Below are 17960 nucleotides of genomic sequence, written 5' to 3'. Positions count from 1 at the left end.
AAGGAGATTAATAAAAAAGCATAGAGGTTAAAAAATTTAGTCTGAACTGCATCAAATTTTAATGAGCTTATGAGCTGTGGGGTTTGTTTGGATTTACAGCCCTGCTTTAATAGTTTTATTTACAGTAGCTTTTTTCTCCAGCCTTTGTTATTCACTTGAGCTTCCCACAGAAATCAAAGCTCATCGTCTTGCAGAATGCAGGTGGAGCAATACCTGGGTGGAGCAGAGCCTCTGAGCTGCATCTGCAACAGGGACTCTTTCTCTACCAAGAATTCCCACCCAGCTGGCCAAATCCCAGGGGAACAAATAGAAATCTCAACTTTAAAAACATAAATAAATAAAATAAAGCAGGGGGGTTGTGAAAGGAAAGGCAAAAAGCCCTCGTTGTCTAATCCATAGCAGAGTGGCCTCTGGCACATGTGTCGAGGGGAGATTAGACTTAAGAAGAGATTTTATTTGTTTTCCTTTACTAAGCGCTTGTTCAAAAGAGTCTCTGTAAATATTTGAGTTGCTTTTCATAAACACACCAAAAAAAAAACCCCAAAAAACTCCAACCTCAAACAAACCCCAAACTTAAAAGCTGCCTCTAAAGTTCCATAAGAACCTGCTCTGTTATCCACGCTGTCAGCAACTGCTGTGTGCTTCTCACAGCTTCCCCTGCCCTTCCAACGCGGTGCTTTCAGGTGCTTTAGTAACCCAGCTCCTCTTCCTTTCAGTCCTCCTCCCTCATCTCTAGTGCCACTGCTGCTGCACTGTTGAGTTCTGGTGCTGTTGACTACTGTCTGCATGTGCTGAAGTCTTTGCTGGAGTACTGGAAAAGCCAGCAGAATGATGAGGAGCCTGTAGCCACCAGCCAGCTCCTGAAACCTCACACTACTTCTTCTCCACCTGACATGAGCCCTTTTTTCCTCCGCCAGTATGTGAAGGTGAGTCCCAGCCTATGCTGTCAGCTTTACATGACTTGCTTTAAAAGGCTGCTGCAGAGAAGCAAGTAAAAGCATCCTTGCAGAACTGGTTTTCCCTTAGTAGTGCAATGGGAATCTGTCCCTATAGCGTTTAGTGACAATTGGGATTAGTCTGAGTTCTCTCAGAGCAGCCCAGCTCACTCCATCCATCAATGCACTCCTAAACCAGGCAGTTCTGTGGAACTGCTGTCACTGTTTCTGGTTGAAGGGAAGCTCCTCCATCTCCTGACTCCTTGTGCTTGGCAGGCAGAATTCCTGACCCACCGCTGCTTCCTGTGGCAAGGAAGCCTAGGAGTTGATGGGGGTTTCCACCCTAAATCCTATGCTTGTTTTAGGTACCTTTATGCTGCTGGGAGGGGGGCTCTGATGTATGTACAGGTGCAGTGAAAAAAGTCTAGTTAAATGGAAGAATGTCTCCTAAGTTGAAAGCTCCTGTGTTAAAATGCCTTATGCTGCAGCCTAGCCTGCTACGTCTTGGTAGTTGCTGTCTAGTTCAAGTCCTCATGCAGGTTTGTTGGCTTGTTTTAATCAGCTGGGAGGCCTTTCTCTGACTGCAAAGGTGCAAAGAAGCTTTGTTTTTAGCAAATCAACAAACACATCCTGTAGCTTGTCGTGACACCTCCCTGGGAATGTTCAGTGCCAGGGCCTGATGGGTTGCTCTTGCTTTCAGGGTCATGCTGCTGATGTTTTTGAGGCCTACACTCAGCTCCTGACAGAGATGGTGCTGCGGCTGCCCTATCAGATCAAGAAGATTGCAGACACGAACTCCCGCATCCCACCTCCCATCTTTGACCACTCCTGGTTCTACTTCTTGTCTGAGGTGAGAGCATGATAGACCTATGGGTTTGAACAGAAGCATTCCAGGAATTTTACCTTTCATGGAAGAGATGAGCTTTTGCAGCATTGATCTCAGACCCGTCTCTGATTTTTAATCCTCCTTAGAAGAAGGTGAGCTGTTGGCTTTGTTTTATTGCTGTTGAACAGGAATCAATAGGAAAGCGTATGTGAAAAGTAAGTGCTGATGTTTCCTGTAACTGAGTGTTTGCTGCCAGAAAATAGGAATGGAACACCTACAGTGTAACTGTGCTTGGTACTTCACTTAGTCCTTAAAAATGAAATCAATAAGGTGTTTGGAATATATCTTTTCAGTTCCTTTGGTTGTATAGCTTCCTAGTTGAGATCACATCTTCCATTTGCACAAGCATGGGGTAGGATTTCGTAATTAGGCTTGACTAGCTTTTTGTTTGAGCTCATAGATGACAAAGGAGGGTTTTCAGAAGCAGCTTCACAGTGCACAGCTCGGGGTGCTGCAGTGTCACTATGCAGAGTTTCTTCTGCCTGTGTCTGACTGACTTACAGGTGACTTTCCTATACCTGAAAGCTGACAGATTCAGGAATACATCTCCCATATCTTTCCTTTTTGTAAGAAAACACATGACGTTTTTGTTGGCACAGGTTGCCTGCTCCCGAGTTCACAGGGCTGATGTTGTGGCCTTTTCTTTCTCTAGTACCTGATGATCCAGCAGACTCCATTCGTGCGCCGCCAAGTCCGCAAGCTTTTGCTCTTCATCTGTGGCTCAAAGGACAAATACCGCCAGCTCAGAGACCTCCACACGTTGGATTCCCATGTTCGTGGAATCAAAAAGCTCCTGGAAGAACAAGGCATTTTCCTTCGTGCCAGTGTGGTCACAGCAAGCTCAGGCTCTGCCCTGCAGTACGATACGTTGATCAGCTTGGTAAGAAGTGTGCTGCTGTGCTGGGAGAAGTGTGTGTTGCATTGATGTAAGGTGTCAGAAATACTGACATGGGGCTTAATCCTGTCCCGTTGTGCCTTTCAGATGGAACACTTGAAGGCTTGTGCAGAGATTGCCACGCAGCGAACAGTGAACTGGCAGAAGTTCTGCATTAAAGATGACTGTGAGTTCTTGGAGAGTATTTGAGGGAGCAGAGGGGGTGCATTACGTGTCTTGGTTTGCATCGAGACTTATCAGATGGGGAAGCTCAGCAGAGAAGAAGGGGAGGCACAGCTGAGAGTTTGGAGTAGGACTGAACAGTTTCCAGTACTAATTATCACAGTGCTCTAATTGCATCTGTTCCTCAGCTGAAGGACACAATCTGGTGTAACGGATAACTCACAAGAACAGAAATAGGAGATCTGTGTTCTCTTGCTTGAGCTGCTGTTGTTCCAGTGTGCAATTTGGCATGAAACACTTTATCTTGGTGTGCCCAAAAGTGCAGCGCAGGGACAGGAAGGTTCTGTGAGTTTGTGGAATGGTCCTTGTCACATTCAAAGGATTTTTTGTTTTAGGTTGGGGGTTTTTTTGCTTGCTTGTTTCTTGAGTTCAGGCTTCAAAGATTTTCTCCTTCTCTCTGCAGCCGTTCTCTATTTCCTCCTTCAAGTCAGCTTCCTGGTAGATGAAGGAGTGTCACCAGTTCTCCTGCAGCTGTTGTCTTGTGCTCTGTGTGGCAGTAAAGTGCTGTCTGTGGCTTCATCCTCTGGATCATCAAGCACCTCTTCCACCTCTGCTCCTGCAGCATCAGGCTCTGGGCAACCAGCAACACAGAGCAAGTCCTCCACTAAAAAGAGCAAGAAAGAAGACAAGGAAAAGGAGCGAGAGGGTGAGCTGCTGCTGTGCCCTGTTCTCTGTGGTGCTTTTAGAGATAAAGTCTGCTCCTCTCAGCCTTTCTTAGTCAGTTTAGAAAGAACTGCTTGCTTCTTGTTGTGATAAATACCACTGTTGGGAAAGGGTCATAGACTGTGGCAAGGGCGCTTGCAGACTACATCAACAAGGAGGAGAGAAGAGCAGTTTTAGTGTATGTAGATTGGAAAGGGGCAAAGATGAAGGAGTAAGCCATAGAAGCTGGGGCTGAAATTAAGTGCTGAGTACATCCCAAACCCACTGTGACTATTTATTAACTGGAGTGGACTTCACGTTACTGTTATGGAAGTTACTGATTCTCATAATGAAGTAGCTTCCACCCAACTTGCCTGTCCTAGGCTGCAGGAGGCTGACAGGCTCGTGGGGATTAGAACAAGTACTGGACATGCACACCCAGTTAGTTCTGCACTTCAATGGTAATGTTCAGACTTGTTTCCTCTGGCTGACTTGTAAACTATATTATTGCCAGGGCTGCTGCTTAATGGATACCCAGAGTCCTGGGAAAGTAATTAAGCCTTCCTATAAAAGTCCTGGGCATAAATTCTCTGTTGGCTTTTCTTCAGGGAACCATTTTGGCTTTCTCTGAGATAAATCTCTGTGAGTCTTTTTACTGCCTCATGGTTGATCCTTTTCTTTTTATCAGGATGTGTGGCACATTTCCCATACCCTTACCAGCAAGTTTTCCAGCAGTTTTCTGCTGTGTTAGGAGCACTAGAGCATAGATTTGGAAAAAGAAAGAAATGTTAAACTTCTTGTTGCCTGAAACACAGTTACTTGTCCCCGTTAGCCTGACTTTATGATCTATAAAATGAGAAACTGGCCTGCCTGAGAGATACTCTATTCATCTGCTTGCTTAAGTCTCACTGTGCCACCCGGTGTCCCCTAGGTGAGGGTGTTGGCAGTCAGGAGGATCAGCTGTGCACAGCTCTGGTGAACCAGCTGAACAAATTTGCTGACAAGGAGACCCTCATTCAGTTCCTGCGCTGCTTCTTGCTGGAGTCCAACTCGTCCTCTGTGAGGTGGCAGGCACACTGCCTCGCGCTCCACATCTACAGGTGAGCTGGAGGGACTCTGACTAGGCTCCCCTAAGCCAGTCTCAGCTCAGTTAGGCACAGTCCTGTCCTTGGGTGAGAGTTAATACTTGAGCCTCCTTCCTGAGGGGTGCTGAAGCTTGCAGATGATGGCATTCCCTTGACTTGCTGGCAGTTATGCTGTTGTTGGGGCTGAAGCCAGAAGTTGTGACTTAGTGATCAACTTGAGCTGTCATCTGCAAGAAACATTTTCTTTGCCTGCAGACTCTGGCTCCTGATATCTAGGGGAGTAGGTATTTGTGGGCAAGTGAATTTGTGAGGCAGATGCAGACTCATACAGGTATGGCGTTGGGAGTTACACAGGGAAAGGCACAACTCGGGGTGCTGGAGTCCTTCAGAACTTAATCAGCTGCTTTCATTTCAGAGAGTGCTGGCAAACAGCTGGTGGTTGTAAGTGATGAGATTTAACTCTGTGCACTTCAGTGTATAGAAAGAGAGTGGTTTCCAAGCTTGGTGAACTGCAGCACATGTTTTCCTCTGGAATAAGATTGTGTGCCATGCAGTCTGTGTAGCTGTCTTCACAAGCCCAGTTGTTTGTAATCTATTCAACAGGAATTTGGAATTACTCTTGGATCTCATGTGGTCAATCTGGCCAGAACTTCCAGCCTACGGAAGAAAGGCTGCCCAGTTTGTAGATCTCCTGGGATACTTCTCCCTGAAAACACAGCAGACTGAGAAAAAGGTACAGTGTCCTTCTGAGGAGGAGGTGCAGCATCCCAGCTCCTGCTGCTTCCTGTGAATTACCACAGATGAGAAATGATACCATGTGAATTACCAGAAATACCAGATACAGCTGGGACAGATTTTCTGTCAAAAGAGCTTCTGGTGGTAATTTTTCTTATTCCCAAAACTGTTAAAAAAGGCTCCTTGAGGAATTGAGGAATGTGGATTCTTTCCTTTTCTTATTTCAGGGTTCTTTGGTTTTGGGGGGTTTTTTGAGTGTATGTTAATAATTTTCTTTAGGAGAAAACATTTTTCCCACAGGAAGCCTTTGTGGGAAAATACATTTATTTGCTACCTCCAATTTATAGGTTTTGATATTCCGGTTCCTAGAACTCTTTTGTAACCAGGACTGTTGAACAAAGGAAGTGGCAGGATTTCTTGGTGCACCAGTGGGCTTGAGAGCAAGTAATTTAAGCTCACTGATACTCACATGTGTATGTTTAAAGAGCTGGGAATGCCTCACAGATCTTGGCAGGCAGTTACAGTGACTGCCTGACAAATAGCACTGTTATTGTGGTAAAGGTTTAATTTTAGGATCTGTTGCATTCCTGGGTAATGATTTAACCACAGGAATTCCTCTGGTGTAGAGCATTCATCTTCTGGGGGACCTGGAATGCCACAAGATGCGAGATCTTTACGTCTTCCTAGCAATAAACATGCTGAGAAGACAATGTTTTCCTTACTGTGTTGTTTCAGTTGAAGGAATACTCCCAAAAGGCCGTGGAGATCCTCCGCACTCAAAACCACATTCTTACCAACCACCCGAACTCCAACATTTACAAGTGGGTTACTCCTGACTTTGATCCGTTTCACGAAAGAGCTTTTCAGCAGACGAGGGGATGCAGCTTTTCTGCCATCCAGAGGGGAATGCACAGTTAGTGTAATAAAATTCTGGTGGAGGAAGGACCCCTGCTGAGGCTGGGTGCTCGCTGCAGCTGGGCTGGGGGAATAGAGATTCCTTTCTGCCATCTGAAAAACGTGACATTCTGTGTGCTCTCAGCAGTTGGGCTTTAGCTTTTTTGCTTTCATTGTTGGTAAATGTTACAAAATATTAGGATTGGAGAGTACAGACTTGCAGATTTAAGTGTTGTGTACTTAGTCATAGCTTTGGCAGTTGTTAATCATGCTAAAATGCTGCCTAGTGAAGAACAGTAATGTTCAATCTGCTTTATACTGTAATGCTTTTGTTCCTGAATCTGGGGCTGGGGACTGCAGGTAAATTAAAACTGTGCTGATTGAATGGCTTGTGTTTAAACCACAGTGGACGCCAAATTACATGTGTCAATGTTCTTCCCCTTGTTCCAGCACTTTGTCTGGGCTGGTGGAGTTTGATGGGTATTACTTGGAGAGTGATCCTTGCCTTGTCTGCAACAATCCAGAGGTGCCCTTCTGTGTAAGTAACTGCTGTTCTTAAACCCTCTCCAATTACAGGGAGCCAAAACGTTTACAGCAGTGATTTGCTGTGTTTCTGAGGGTTTGGGGCTGTAATCATATAGGCAGTGTGTCCTTGGTTTTGTTTCCTCAGTACATCAAGCTTTCCTCCATTAAAGTGGACACGAGGTATACAACAACCCAGCAAGTGGTGAAACTCATTGGCAGCCACACCATCAGCAAAGTGACAGTGAAGATAGGAGACCTGAAACGGACCAAAATGGTCAGAACCATCAACCTCTATTACAACAACAGGACAGTGCAAGCCATAGTGGAGCTGAAAAACAAGTATGTTCATCATGGGGTTTGTGTGCAAGTCTCTGAATTTGACATGACCTCTGGTGAGGTGCCTGGCTCCTTGGTTTAGCTAATATTCCTCTGTCTGTGTATGCAAGCTTTGTACAGGCTCAGTGTTAAGCATCTAACATCGTTGTGTGGAAACCAGTGTTAACACCAAGAGCACCTCCTGGAGAGTTTGATTCACAAGGGGATTTGAACCTTGCAGCATGTCCAGAGGTGCAGAAAGTGTTAACGTCACTTGTTTGAAGCCATGTAGTACAATTCAAACTTAGAAGTTAGATGGGCCAACTCTGAGCTGCTGCTTTAGGTATGAAAAATGGCTCCTTTTCAATACATTGCTCAGTCTGGAGCCAGTTCTGCTTATGTGCTTTCCCTTCTTACTTCTTGAGATGTTCTCACCAGAATCAGATCTTTTTGGCTTAGGGATTAATCTGTGCCTGCCGCTTATTGCTTATTTGAAGTCTTAATCCTCTGTGACATCACAAGTGGCTGCTGTGGAGAGGATTATGATGTCACAAAGAGAGGATTCTGACTTCAGGTTGAGAATAAGCAGTGGGAGCAGATGAGATCTTTAGAAATAAATATCCTGTTTTCATGCAAATGTCCTTCCTAATAAAAAAATGGAGGTGAAAATCCCTAGAAAATGTCTGTAGAATTAAAGTTTTTCCATGAGGCATCAACAGCTCTTTAATCCTAAACAGTCTCTCTCTCTATGAAGAGGATAAAGGCTTAAAATGTATTTCTGGCTACATATCATGTCAATACAGAAGCTAAGGAAACGAATCCTAGAACTGCACTCCATTCATCCCATTTAAAGTAGATTTGGAGCTGAGACGGTTGCGTTTGGCTTCTCTTCAGGCGTGGGCAGGCAGGGTGCTTCCCAACCAAGCCTCTTTCTTCCCTTTTCCCAGGCCAGCTCGTTGGCACAAAGCTAAGAAAGTCCAGCTGACCCCTGGCCAGACAGAGGTGAAGATTGATTTGCCTCTGCCCATTGTGGCTTCGAACCTGATGATTGAATTTGCAGACTTCTATGAGAACTACCAGGCTTCCACCGAGACCCTGCAGTGCCCCCGGTGCAGCGCGTCCGTCCCGGCCAACCCCGGCGTGTGTGGGAACTGTGGGGAAAACGTGTACCAGTGCCACAAGTGCAGGTGTGTCACCCTCCTTCCTCCCAGAGAGCAGCAGCAGGGGTTGACCAAGCCTTTGTGCCCTTGCCCACGTTGGGTGTTCAACCAAACACCCTGCTATTCAAACACAGGATTCTGGTTAATACAACTGCACGATCAAATTAGTCGAGAAGTATAAAACAGGCTTACAGGGATTTAATGTTAATACAGGCTAACAAAGAAGCTGATAGCACAATGCTGAAAGAACACAGAAGTTTCACATCAAGCCCTCGGAAGTTCAATAAGGAAAATTCCCAGGAGGAGGTTATTTTTGGCCTGTCTGTTCCAAGGGCATGAGGCTGGAGTTCAATTAGATGATTGCAGGGGGCGGTTTCCACACAGGATCCCTGACTTAGTGTGCTGGACAGACAGTGCTTGCTTGTCTGTTCAGGGCTTTTGTTGTCCTCTCCCCATTCAGAGCAGGGCTCAGGGTGTAATTTACTGTGTGCTATTCAAGCTTTCACTACAGTATTCTAAATCCTTCTCTTTTCTGAGTTTTGTCTCCTTATCTGATATCTCTTCTCCCCTTATTGTTGCCCCATATTTCTCTCTAATCCTCATGGATTCAAGGTGTTTAGCAGATTCTTTCCATAGATTAGGTGATTACTGGTATATTGAAAGTTTTCCACATCCCTTCTTGAATTATGGGGGCTATAAATCAGTTCATGTCATGCTGCTCTAGTCTGCAGTGGGATAATAAGTATGCTGTAGCTAGTCCCACTGCAACTGGGTAAAAAGTGAAAGCTATTGAAAGCCCAGACCTTACAAAACAAAATGATTCCCTTTTATCTGTGTTCTCCTAAGGGGCACAGTGCCCTAGTCTGACGTTCAACTGGAATTACTGTAGTTAAAGTAGAATTGTTAGGAACAAATTCACATCTGTTTCTGCTTTTTCGGGCTGGAATGTGGCACTGCCTCTCTAAGGGGTTTATTTGGTTGCCTGATCTGTGGGTTTTGCTGTACCTCATGTATTTCACTTGTGGCTTGGTTGGCAGGTTAGACATTTTAAGAGCTGTTCTCTTTTACCTTAGTCTGTTCGCAACTATTTTCCTTGCCTTGGTTGCCCTGATAAAGCTCAGCTGCATTCAGTGACCTTTCTGGTTGCCTTTCAGATCCATTAATTATGATGAGAAAGATCCTTTCCTCTGCAATGCCTGTGGGTTCTGTAAATACGCTCGTTTTGACTTCATGCTCTATGCCAAGCCCTGCTGTGCAGTGGATCCCATAGAAAATGAAGAGGATCGAAAGAAGGTGAGCTTAATAGCAGAGTCATTATTGGAATGCTTTGTCTCTTGGCTGGGTCAGCAGTGTAGGGATATCAGAGGTCCATCTCTTGGGAGGAACATGAAAAGCAGTGCTCCTTCGAGGCTTCTCACTGACTAATGCATTCCTTTGTTACTGTCTTGCTCCACCAAATAAGTAATTCTTCCAAAGACGTAACTCAGTGCTTTACTCACAAACTAGCTATCTAGTACTAGATTTCTTTACCTTGCTGTACAGTTCAGGGTGTACTGTATGCTTTAGCATCCTGGGTGACGAGCCCTGCTAGTGAATGAAGAAGCCATTGCACTGAGTGGCCTGTCAGGCTTGGAGGCTGATGGCTGTAGTTCTGTAGAATTAAAAATAGGATCTGAACATAAGAGTTTCCTTTTGGTTCTTATTCTTAGGCAGTAACAAATATCAACACTCTCCTGGACAAGGCTGACAGAGTGTATCACCAGCTAATGGGACACCGACCACAGCTGGAAAACCTGCTGTGTAAAGTGAATGAGGCAGCCCCTGAAAAGCCACAGGTAACAATGGAGAGATGGATCTTGCACAGAACTTAAGGCTGGTGAAACACTGGCCTTTACACTGCCAACAACAACCCAAGGTCCTTGCTCAGATGCTGTTCTGGTTATTTTTGTGTGTAGTCTCCATCCGTGATTCCTTTTTATTTTCCTCTCTGTTCCAGGATGAATCTGGTAGTAGTGGAGGGATAAGTTCTACCTCAGCTAGTGTGAATAGATACATACTCCAGTTAGCCCAGGAGTATTGTGGTGACTGCAAGAACTCTTTTGATGAACTTTCCAAAATCATCCAGGTATGATGTGCTTTGATTTGAGTTTGATTCGTGTGTTTTCTTCTGTCACCAGATACAGTGCATATCAGAAACACAAAGTAAGGTGTTGTCATCTGTGTTTAATGCTGTTTGTTAGCAATGGGTGATCACCTGCATATTTTCAGGGAAATAATAAATAATCATTTCTAAAAGCTATGGTTACCATGAATACTGTGGGTTTGTCACATTTCCAGTGTATGTAATACAGACAAGAAGCCTCCAAACAGGGCAGGTAACTGGGAATTAGGCTGGTATTTCAAACGGATGCCATTGACGTGAAGGATTTGAAGTTGTGTTTCTCCACAAAATACACAGTATAAATAACCCGTGAATGGGATTAGCAGTTATGTGCTTCTTCACAGTTCCACAACTTCCATTTCTCCTTCTCTGTGATTGCAGAAAGTGTTTGCCTCTCGAAAGGAACTCCTGGAATATGATCTCCAACAGAGAGAGGCAGCAACAAAGTCCTCGCGAACCACTGTCCAACCCACGTTTACTGCCAGCCAGTATCGTGCCTTGTCCGTTTTAGGCTGTGGCCACACATCATCAACCAAATGCTATGGCTGTGCCTCAGCTGTCACTGAGCACTGCATAACACTGCTCCGGGCCTTGGCAACCAACTCTGCCATCAGGCACATCCTTGTGTCCCAGGGCCTTATCCGAGAGCTCTTTGACTACAACTTGCGCCGGGGCGCAGCCACCATGCGGGAGGAGGTCCGACAGCTCATGTGCCTTCTGACCAGGTTAGATCTGACTCCCTGCATACGCAGCCCTTTGGCTTCAGTGAACTCTTGTAAATGCACCATCAGGAGGAGCTTTTTAGGGGAGGTATCTTACATAGCAAACCATAGACTCTAACTGTTTGTACGTTTGTTATCAACTAAGCTGAAGTCCCAGGAGCTTTTGGTATTTAGTACAAGCACAGCGTGACAGTGTTCTCTTTTCTTTTCCCTTCTGGAATTAGGGACAATCCAGAGGCCACACAGCAAATGAATGACTTAATCATTGGGAAGGTTTCTGCAGCTCTGAAGGGACATTGGGCTAATCCAGACTTGGTGAGAGACTCTGGTGTTTTCCTAGTTCTTTTTTCTGCCCCTCTGTGACTGCTGGTGTGTTCTAATCATTGCATCTTCTCTCTTATTATGGTCTGTTTGCAATAGAGAAGGTGTTTGTGTCTTGATAGGAATTAAGATAAGTGTCAGAGTGGAGCACAAAATGATGTGCTTAGGTATATGCCTGCGCTTCCTCAGGCAGTTCTGCCTGTTGTTTGCAGCTCTCAAACAGATTGCCAGTCATCCCAAATGGGCACAGAATTAAATTTACCTAGATCAATGTGTTTTGAAACTGTGTTTTTTAAATATCAGGAGGCAGAAAGGGCTGCAGCACCACCAAGACTTCTTAAACCTTTGAATGTGTGTCTGTTACAGGCCAGCAGCCTCCAGTATGAAATGTTGCTGCTAACAGATTCCATCTCGAAGGAAGACAGTTGCTGGGAGCTCCGGCTGCGTTGTGGTGAGTTGAAACAAGAAGTGTGAAAACTTCATTTCAAATTGCTATGCGCAGGTCCATGCACTACAGTAAGATTCATTTCTTTAAGGAAGGGAACTGATACTGACCCAGCTTGTGATTAGGTTTAAAAGTGGAGTTAGCAGCAGATGGCTTTGTCTTGAGGTAGCGTGTTCCTTGAAACAGGAGTGCTGAGAAACAGAAAGCTGGAGGTGTAAAGAGAAGGATGACAAGACTCTCTTGCTGTAATAACGTTTTCCACCCATGGCTGCATGAGAATGTGATAGTTCTTCTTGAGGAGATGAGGTCTTGCCTAACTCTAAACACTTCTAATGTGCTGTACAGAGCTGTGGAGGTGTACTCTCTGCAAATCTGGGATGAAAGTGTATGTCTGTGTCTTTCAGCTCTCAGCCTCTTCCTGATGGCCGTGAACATTAAGACTCCAGTGGTGGTTGAAAACATCACCCTCATGTGCCTGCGCATTCTTCAAAAGCTGATTAAGCCACCTGCTCCAACCAGCAAGAAAAACAAGGTACTGCCTTGGATGCTGAGCACAGCACCTGCAGACTTGCTGACTAAGGTCTGGCACACAGGTCTCCCTGATTAATAACGTCATGAGGAAACCAGCGCTTGCTTTGCGTGGTCACAGTTAACTGGGGAAGCACAAGTCCTGTGACTCGTGTCTGTGCAAACTGCACATTACAGCTTTGCATTTCTTGCTGTTCTTTGGTGGCTTCAACCACCACTTTTCCAAACTGGGCTTTGCTTTTTTGCACTCAGATTTGAGGCATGGGGTAAGAGCTACTTCAAAGCTACAGCTTGGTTATTTTGGGCAGACCTTTGGTTCTGTCAGTAGGATCAAATACCTAAACATAGTAGAATCAAGTGCTTTTGACTCAGGTTTTTAAATGCTGAGCTACAATTATGACAAAAATGGTCTTGATTGTAATTTAGGATAACATTTGCAAGGAGAAGGTATGTTTCTGCTTTGATCTATCCATCTGATAATCACAGATGGATGTCAAAGATGGCTTTACTGATATTTCAGTAGTAACTGGAATGAGGCACCTCTTTTAGTTCATCATTAACAGAAACTTTACACCCTGCTGTTGCCCAAGAACTGCATTTACCTGTTCATGGCACACACACAACCAGTGATTCACCTACAGGAGCTACTCTTCAGGGAACAGACTGTGGCTTTCTGAAGACTCACAGAGCTTTTTTGTTTGTTAGGATGTGCCTATGGATGCTCTCACCACTGTGAAGCCTTACAGCAATGAAATCCATGCACAAGCTCAGCTGTGGCTCAAGAGGGACCCCAAAGCATCGTATGAAGCTTGGAAAAAGTGCCTCCCTGCCAGAGGTAGTCCTGTGCTTTTAACTGTGCAGTTTTGTGCAGAAACATGTGTGTCCCTCCAGGTTTGATAAGGAGTGTACTTGTGTTGAACTGTGCTGGCTTCTGTCCCATGACGTCTGGTACCATCTTCACACGTAGCTGAGTAGTCCTTAGAGATTGTAGCACTGACTTTTCTAGGCTGTGTTGCTCAAACCCTAAGCAGAACATTCCCTGTCCCTGAAGATAATGAGGAGAATGTGAAAAAAGAAACTGGTTGTTTCTTTAAAATGATACCAGTCAACTGAATTCCCTGAGAGGTTATGGGGTTTGCATCTGGCTGGGAAGTGAACATAGCTCCACGCAGAGTATAAATGGCAGCAGAAAGAAATGAGAAGCTACTCAGCTTCTCAGCTGGAGATTGGAGAGTTCCAGTATGGAACAAATAACACAATGACAGCTTGCAGTTAATAGGTGCTGACAGTTCTCTTGAGCTGTGTTCAATATTGCAGGTATAGATGCCAATGGGAAATCTCCCAGCAAAGCTGAGCTTCACCAGCTCTACTTGTCAGAAAAATATGTCTGGAAATGGAAGCAGTTCATGAGTCACCGTGGGAAGAGAACTTGTCCTCTGGATCTCAAGCTGGGACACAACAATTGGCTGCGACAGGTAAGTGTGGGTGAAAGCTCCAGTGGGATGCAGTGGGCAGAGATGTTTGGGAGTTTGCTGCCTTTGATGCACTTTGCACACCCAGGCCACCAACCTGTCCTAATGTGTGCTGTGCCTTCACTAGTTTATCTTTGCACAGCAAATGACACCATCTTCTAATGCTCTTCCCTCAGGTGCTGTTTACTCCTGCCACTCAAGCTGCAAGGCAGGCTGCATGCACCATAGTGGAAGCGCTGGCCACCATCCCCAGCCGCAAACAGCAGGTCCTTGATCTCCTGACGAGGTATTTCTGTGTTGTCACACTTGTCAGCTCCAGGGTTGTTTTTCTTTAGTTCCCATGAGAATCTCTGCCTCCTCCCAACTTTTCTTACACTTCTCCGTTGTATACCTCTGGTAAACAGGTCTTTTGGGGCTGGATTCTATCATTTACTTAGCTGGGATGGTATTGATTTAGGGAGACCTGTTTCTTTGCTGTCTGGCAATAAGCTATTGCAGTCCTGTACCCTTTCCAGAAGTAAGCAGGTGGTGTTCAGCTGTGTGGACATTTCCCCTGCCTCTTCAACAGCAAAATAACAGGGTGAACTCTTTTCCAGCTCTGTGACGTAATTTACCCTACTTGACGCTAGTAGCACAGTTGGGGGACTCCTTTTTGGGAGAAAATACCACTTTAACCATAGTAATGACTCTCAGTTATGCTTTTAGCTAGTAGGACCATAGAGAGGATGGATTCCTGGTGGCTTTTTCTTTCTTTCTGTGGTGTCCTGAAGCTGTGAATGCTGCTTGTTACTATGAAGTGGTTGTCAGCTCATGTTTCTCTTCTCTAGCTACCTGGATGAGCTCAGCATTGCTGGCGAGTGTGCTGCTGAGTACCTGGCACTGTATCAGAAACTCATCAAACCAGCCCACTGGAAGATCTACCTGGCAGCCAGGGGCGTTCTGCCCTATATTGGCAGCCTCATCACCAAGGTATGGACTAGTATGGAGGGACTAGAAAGCCAGTTTGGCTTTTTTGCTTTGAAATCTTCATCTGTTTGGTCAGTGCTGACCTTTGCCAGGTTTGTGAAGTTCACACTTAGGCGCTGTCATCGCTGAACTGAAAGAGCTACAGTGGGTTTAGCCCCAGCTGTAGAATTCCTCAGCACAGACTGGCTGGACACATTAATAGCTGCTCTGGGGGCAGCTATGCTAAGGGGTATAAATATTTCCACATTGTCTTGGCACCAGGTCCAAGTTGGAAGCTGCCTTAGCTGCCAGACTGGGCTCCAAAAGCCTTTAAGGACAAGGGAGGATTAGGTGTGCTACCACTCTTTGAGTGTGAATTACAGCCTGTTGGAGAAGCAGCACTTTTCAGTTGCAATCTTCATCATAGAGTGTTAGGGCTTAGGAGTATTCCCTGGTGATCCCTAGGGCACTCCAAAGAGGTAGATGACAGCCTCTGTGTTAATGGTGGCCTTGAATCCATCATGGAAGGCCACTAGAGCAAAGCCGTGGCAGTAGGGCAGTACAGGGAGAAAATGAGGAGGATGTTCAGGGTAGTTTTTCTCTCCTCTCCCCGTCCTTCCCTGTTGCTGTGTTGCAGTTCTGGTTTCTCTGTGTCATTATTGGCATTGCAGTGTCTTATCCTAATAGACTTGTTCATTATTCCCAGGAAATAGCTCGTTTACTTGCCTTGGAAGAAGCAACACTCAGCACTGATTTGCAGCAGGGATATGCCTTGAAGAGTCTCACAGGTATTTGGTGGCCTCGATGCAAGTCCTGTAGTAGGATTAGAGATGGGGTGATCGTTGTTCTGTAACAGCATGTAGCAAAATTTGAGACATGATTTGGTGTTTTGCAGTTGGATTTTTGCCATGGATTTAGCACTTAGCCCCTAAATAGATTTTTCTGTATTTTTATGGTCAGTTTGAGCTTTTAGTTACTTGAACTGTGATAACGTATGAGAGAACTTCAACATAGCACTTTTCTTCTCCATTTCTTAATTACATTTATTGTACAGTAGAATTCCTGGAACCATTATATAGAATGATTTATTCCTACCTGTTGTTCCCTACCTGCTTACTCTACAGTAGCTTTCTGTTTTGAACCTTCTAGAGTATAGTATTTTCAAAACCTGGTTGGAAATGGAAATACATCAGTAACTAGGTCATTCTTTTTTGTACCCTCTTCCATTTCATCAAAATTTAATGGACTAATTCATAAAACTTGTCTTCCTGCAAGAAAAAGCACATTGAGAAATATGTCATGGGAAATAATCCAAGTGTTTGCTGATCCTTTATTAGAGGAGTGACCAATTTGGTGATGTAACTGTAAAGTCACTGCACTTGTCGCTCATTAGAGCCAGCTTAAAGATTAGATGGGAGCAGCCACCTGCTTTTGAAATACCTTGTGACAGAAAAATGCCAAAAAGTGCAGAAATGCCCAAGGAAGGTGTGGCTGCCCCATCCCTGGCAGTGTTCAAGGCCAGGTTGGACACAGGGGCTTGGAGCAACCTGCTCTAGTGGAAGGTGTCCCTGCCCGTGGCAGGGGTTGGGACTGGAGGAGCTTTAAGGTCCCTTCAGCCCAAACCACCCTCTGATTGTATGAATTTTGTATCAAGTGCTCAGAAAGCTCCTTACACCCTTTCCTCATTCCCTCACCATGGTCCCACATGGTGTAACTCACAGGGCAGCACTCACAAGCCAGGGTTTTTTTTTCCTCCAGCTGTTCATAGAAGTGAGCTTTAAACCACAGGCTGACAATGGGAGTTGTAAGAAGCCATTTCCTTGTGCTGTTTTGATGATGTTGTGTCCTGTTTGCTGATGACATGAAATCAAGCTCCCTCTTCCCACTTCCTGAATCTCTCATGGCTTTACAGGTCTTCTCTCTTCCTTCGTGGAGGTGGAGTCCATCAAGCGGCACTTCAAAAGCCGCCTGGTGGGTACAGTCCTGAATGGTTACCTGTGCTTGAGGAAGTTGGTGGTGCAAAGAACAAAGCTGATTGATGAAACTCAGGACATGCTGCTGGAGATGCTGGAGGATATGACAACAGGTAAAACCACCTTGGTTCCATAAACCCAGAGTCTGGGGCAATCACAGGGAAACAGCATATTGCTACAGCCACACAAAGGACTTCTTTCTAAAAGACTACTATAGTGAGGGGGGTTTATGGCTTGGACATTCCAATAATTCCTTTTGGCACAGAAAAGGAGAATAGCATTCCTGGAGTTGTCTCTTATATTCCAGGAATTTAAACCTCCTCCTTTTACGGGATGGTTTTACTGCAGCCCAACCATGCAAAAGGGTTTTCCTAGTAAACATACCAATAAATAGCCTTTCATCTTTTAAGTAGTGGCTCTGCAAAAGAAGAGGGCACCAAAGTATGGTGCTTATTGCAGAAGGATTTATTGTGTATGCTGAGGTAGAATAGAACCTGTAAAATTAACTCCTGTCTCTCTTTTAATACTTCCATTTCTTGGCAGGCACAGAATCTGAAACCAAAGCATTTATGGCAGTTTGTATAGAGACTGCAAAACGTTACAGCCTTGATGACTACAGGACTCCAGTCTTCATCTTTGAGAGACTATGCAGTATTATCTATCCTGTAAGTATAGAGAAGGCTGGAGCATCACTTACAGACTTCTTAAATAGATACAGTGGCTTGCAGTTTGGCAAAAAACCCAGTAGTGTCTACAGTAATGATTTAATATTAGCCAGTGTGGAACTGTAGCAGTATCTGTTCGGGGGTTTTAGCATTCAGGTTCCTTGCTGTGGCATGCTCTGTGCAACAGGCACATAGTATTGTTTCATGCTGAGGGATTTGCTTACTAAATGGTAGTAAATGTCCTCTAAGTGTCATGTGTGTGGCAACATACAGCAGGTTGTGCTAGTAACAAAAGGACTGAAGGTGTAGGGACATCCTGTCACTTGCTACCATAAAAATGCAGGAATGGGAGCATGGTTAGGGGAAAACTCACTCCCTGCCTCTGCTGCTGTTCTGCAGGAAGAGAATGAAGTGACAGAGTTCTTTGTAACTCT

The 17960-nt window shown here is 45.0% G+C and overlaps 1 protein-coding gene across 1 annotated transcript in view; it reads left to right on the top strand.

Moving 5' to 3' along the window:
- UBR4 (ubiquitin protein ligase E3 component n-recognin 4) overlaps positions 1–17960 on the top strand; it is a gene marked incomplete at its 5' end in the record, with an annotated part of 75674 nt that overhangs the window by 40457 nt on the left and 17257 nt on the right. The window contains 26 exon segments of the mRNA XM_010012478.1: positions 717–926; positions 1636–1785; positions 2474–2701; positions 2804–2882; positions 3342–3584; positions 4512–4680; positions 5269–5398; positions 6136–6221; positions 6745–6832; positions 6965–7158; positions 8082–8321; positions 9449–9587; positions 10004–10129; positions 10291–10419; positions 10837–11180; positions 11402–11492; positions 11865–11949; positions 12348–12475; positions 13177–13306; positions 13789–13946; positions 14120–14229; positions 14771–14912; positions 15595–15676; positions 16801–16974; positions 17405–17526; positions 17926–17960. The exon segment at positions 17926–17960 is cut by the window's right edge and continues 16 nt beyond it. Coding sequence (XP_010010780.1) covers positions 717–926; positions 1636–1785; positions 2474–2701; positions 2804–2882; positions 3342–3584; positions 4512–4680; positions 5269–5398; positions 6136–6221; positions 6745–6832; positions 6965–7158; positions 8082–8321; positions 9449–9587; positions 10004–10129; positions 10291–10419; positions 10837–11180; positions 11402–11492; positions 11865–11949; positions 12348–12475; positions 13177–13306; positions 13789–13946; positions 14120–14229; positions 14771–14912; positions 15595–15676; positions 16801–16974; positions 17405–17526; positions 17926–17960 — 3812 coding nt within the window.

The sequence above is a fragment of the Nestor notabilis genome, unplaced genomic scaffold, assembly GCF_000696875.1.
Source record: "Nestor notabilis isolate BGI_N333 unplaced genomic scaffold, ASM69687v1 scaffold5244, whole genome shotgun sequence".
Taxonomy (NCBI): Eukaryota; Metazoa; Chordata; class Aves; order Psittaciformes; family Psittacidae; genus Nestor; species Nestor notabilis.
Note: the sequence above shows the minus strand (reverse complement) of the source record. Positions and strands in the feature narration are given on the sequence as shown.